General features: G+C 63.5%; 1 protein-coding gene across 1 annotated transcript in view; it reads right to left on the bottom strand.

The window, feature by feature from the left end:
• The window catches only part of LOC112548178 (steroid 21-hydroxylase), a 3,635-nt gene that overhangs the window by 574 nt on the left and 2,779 nt on the right, over nucleotides 1-282 (bottom strand). The window contains exon 6 of the mRNA XM_025192943.1: nucleotides 4-253. Coding sequence (XP_025048728.1) covers nucleotides 4-253 — 250 coding nt within the window. The remainder of the gene's footprint in view (nucleotides 1-3; nucleotides 254-282) is intronic.

Raw genomic sequence — 282 nt, 5'->3', positions numbered from 1 at the left:
CACCAGTGGGGCCCAAGCCTTTGGAAGGGGAAACACCATCGGTGGAAACCCAGGTGTCCGGGTGAGGGGCCATCCGTAGGAACCAGGCATCCTCGTACCCAGGCGTCCGGTGGCCAGTCCAACCCCCTCTCCCCACTCCAGCCCTCTACCTGGTCTGAACTCTTCTGGCTCCAGCCACTTGGTCTCATCATGGTGGGCAGCGAAGAGATTGGGGATCACAATGGTGTCCTGGGGGATGGACATGCCGGCCACACTGTGGGGGCAGAGGGGTCAGTGGGGGGG

The sequence above is a fragment of the Alligator sinensis genome, unplaced genomic scaffold, assembly GCF_000455745.1.
Source record: "Alligator sinensis unplaced genomic scaffold, ASM45574v1 scaffold184_1, whole genome shotgun sequence".
NCBI lineage: Eukaryota > Metazoa > Chordata > Crocodylia > Alligatoridae > Alligator > Alligator sinensis.
The sequence above is the reverse complement of the archived record's forward strand: the minus strand, read 5'-3'. Positions and strand labels throughout refer to the sequence as shown.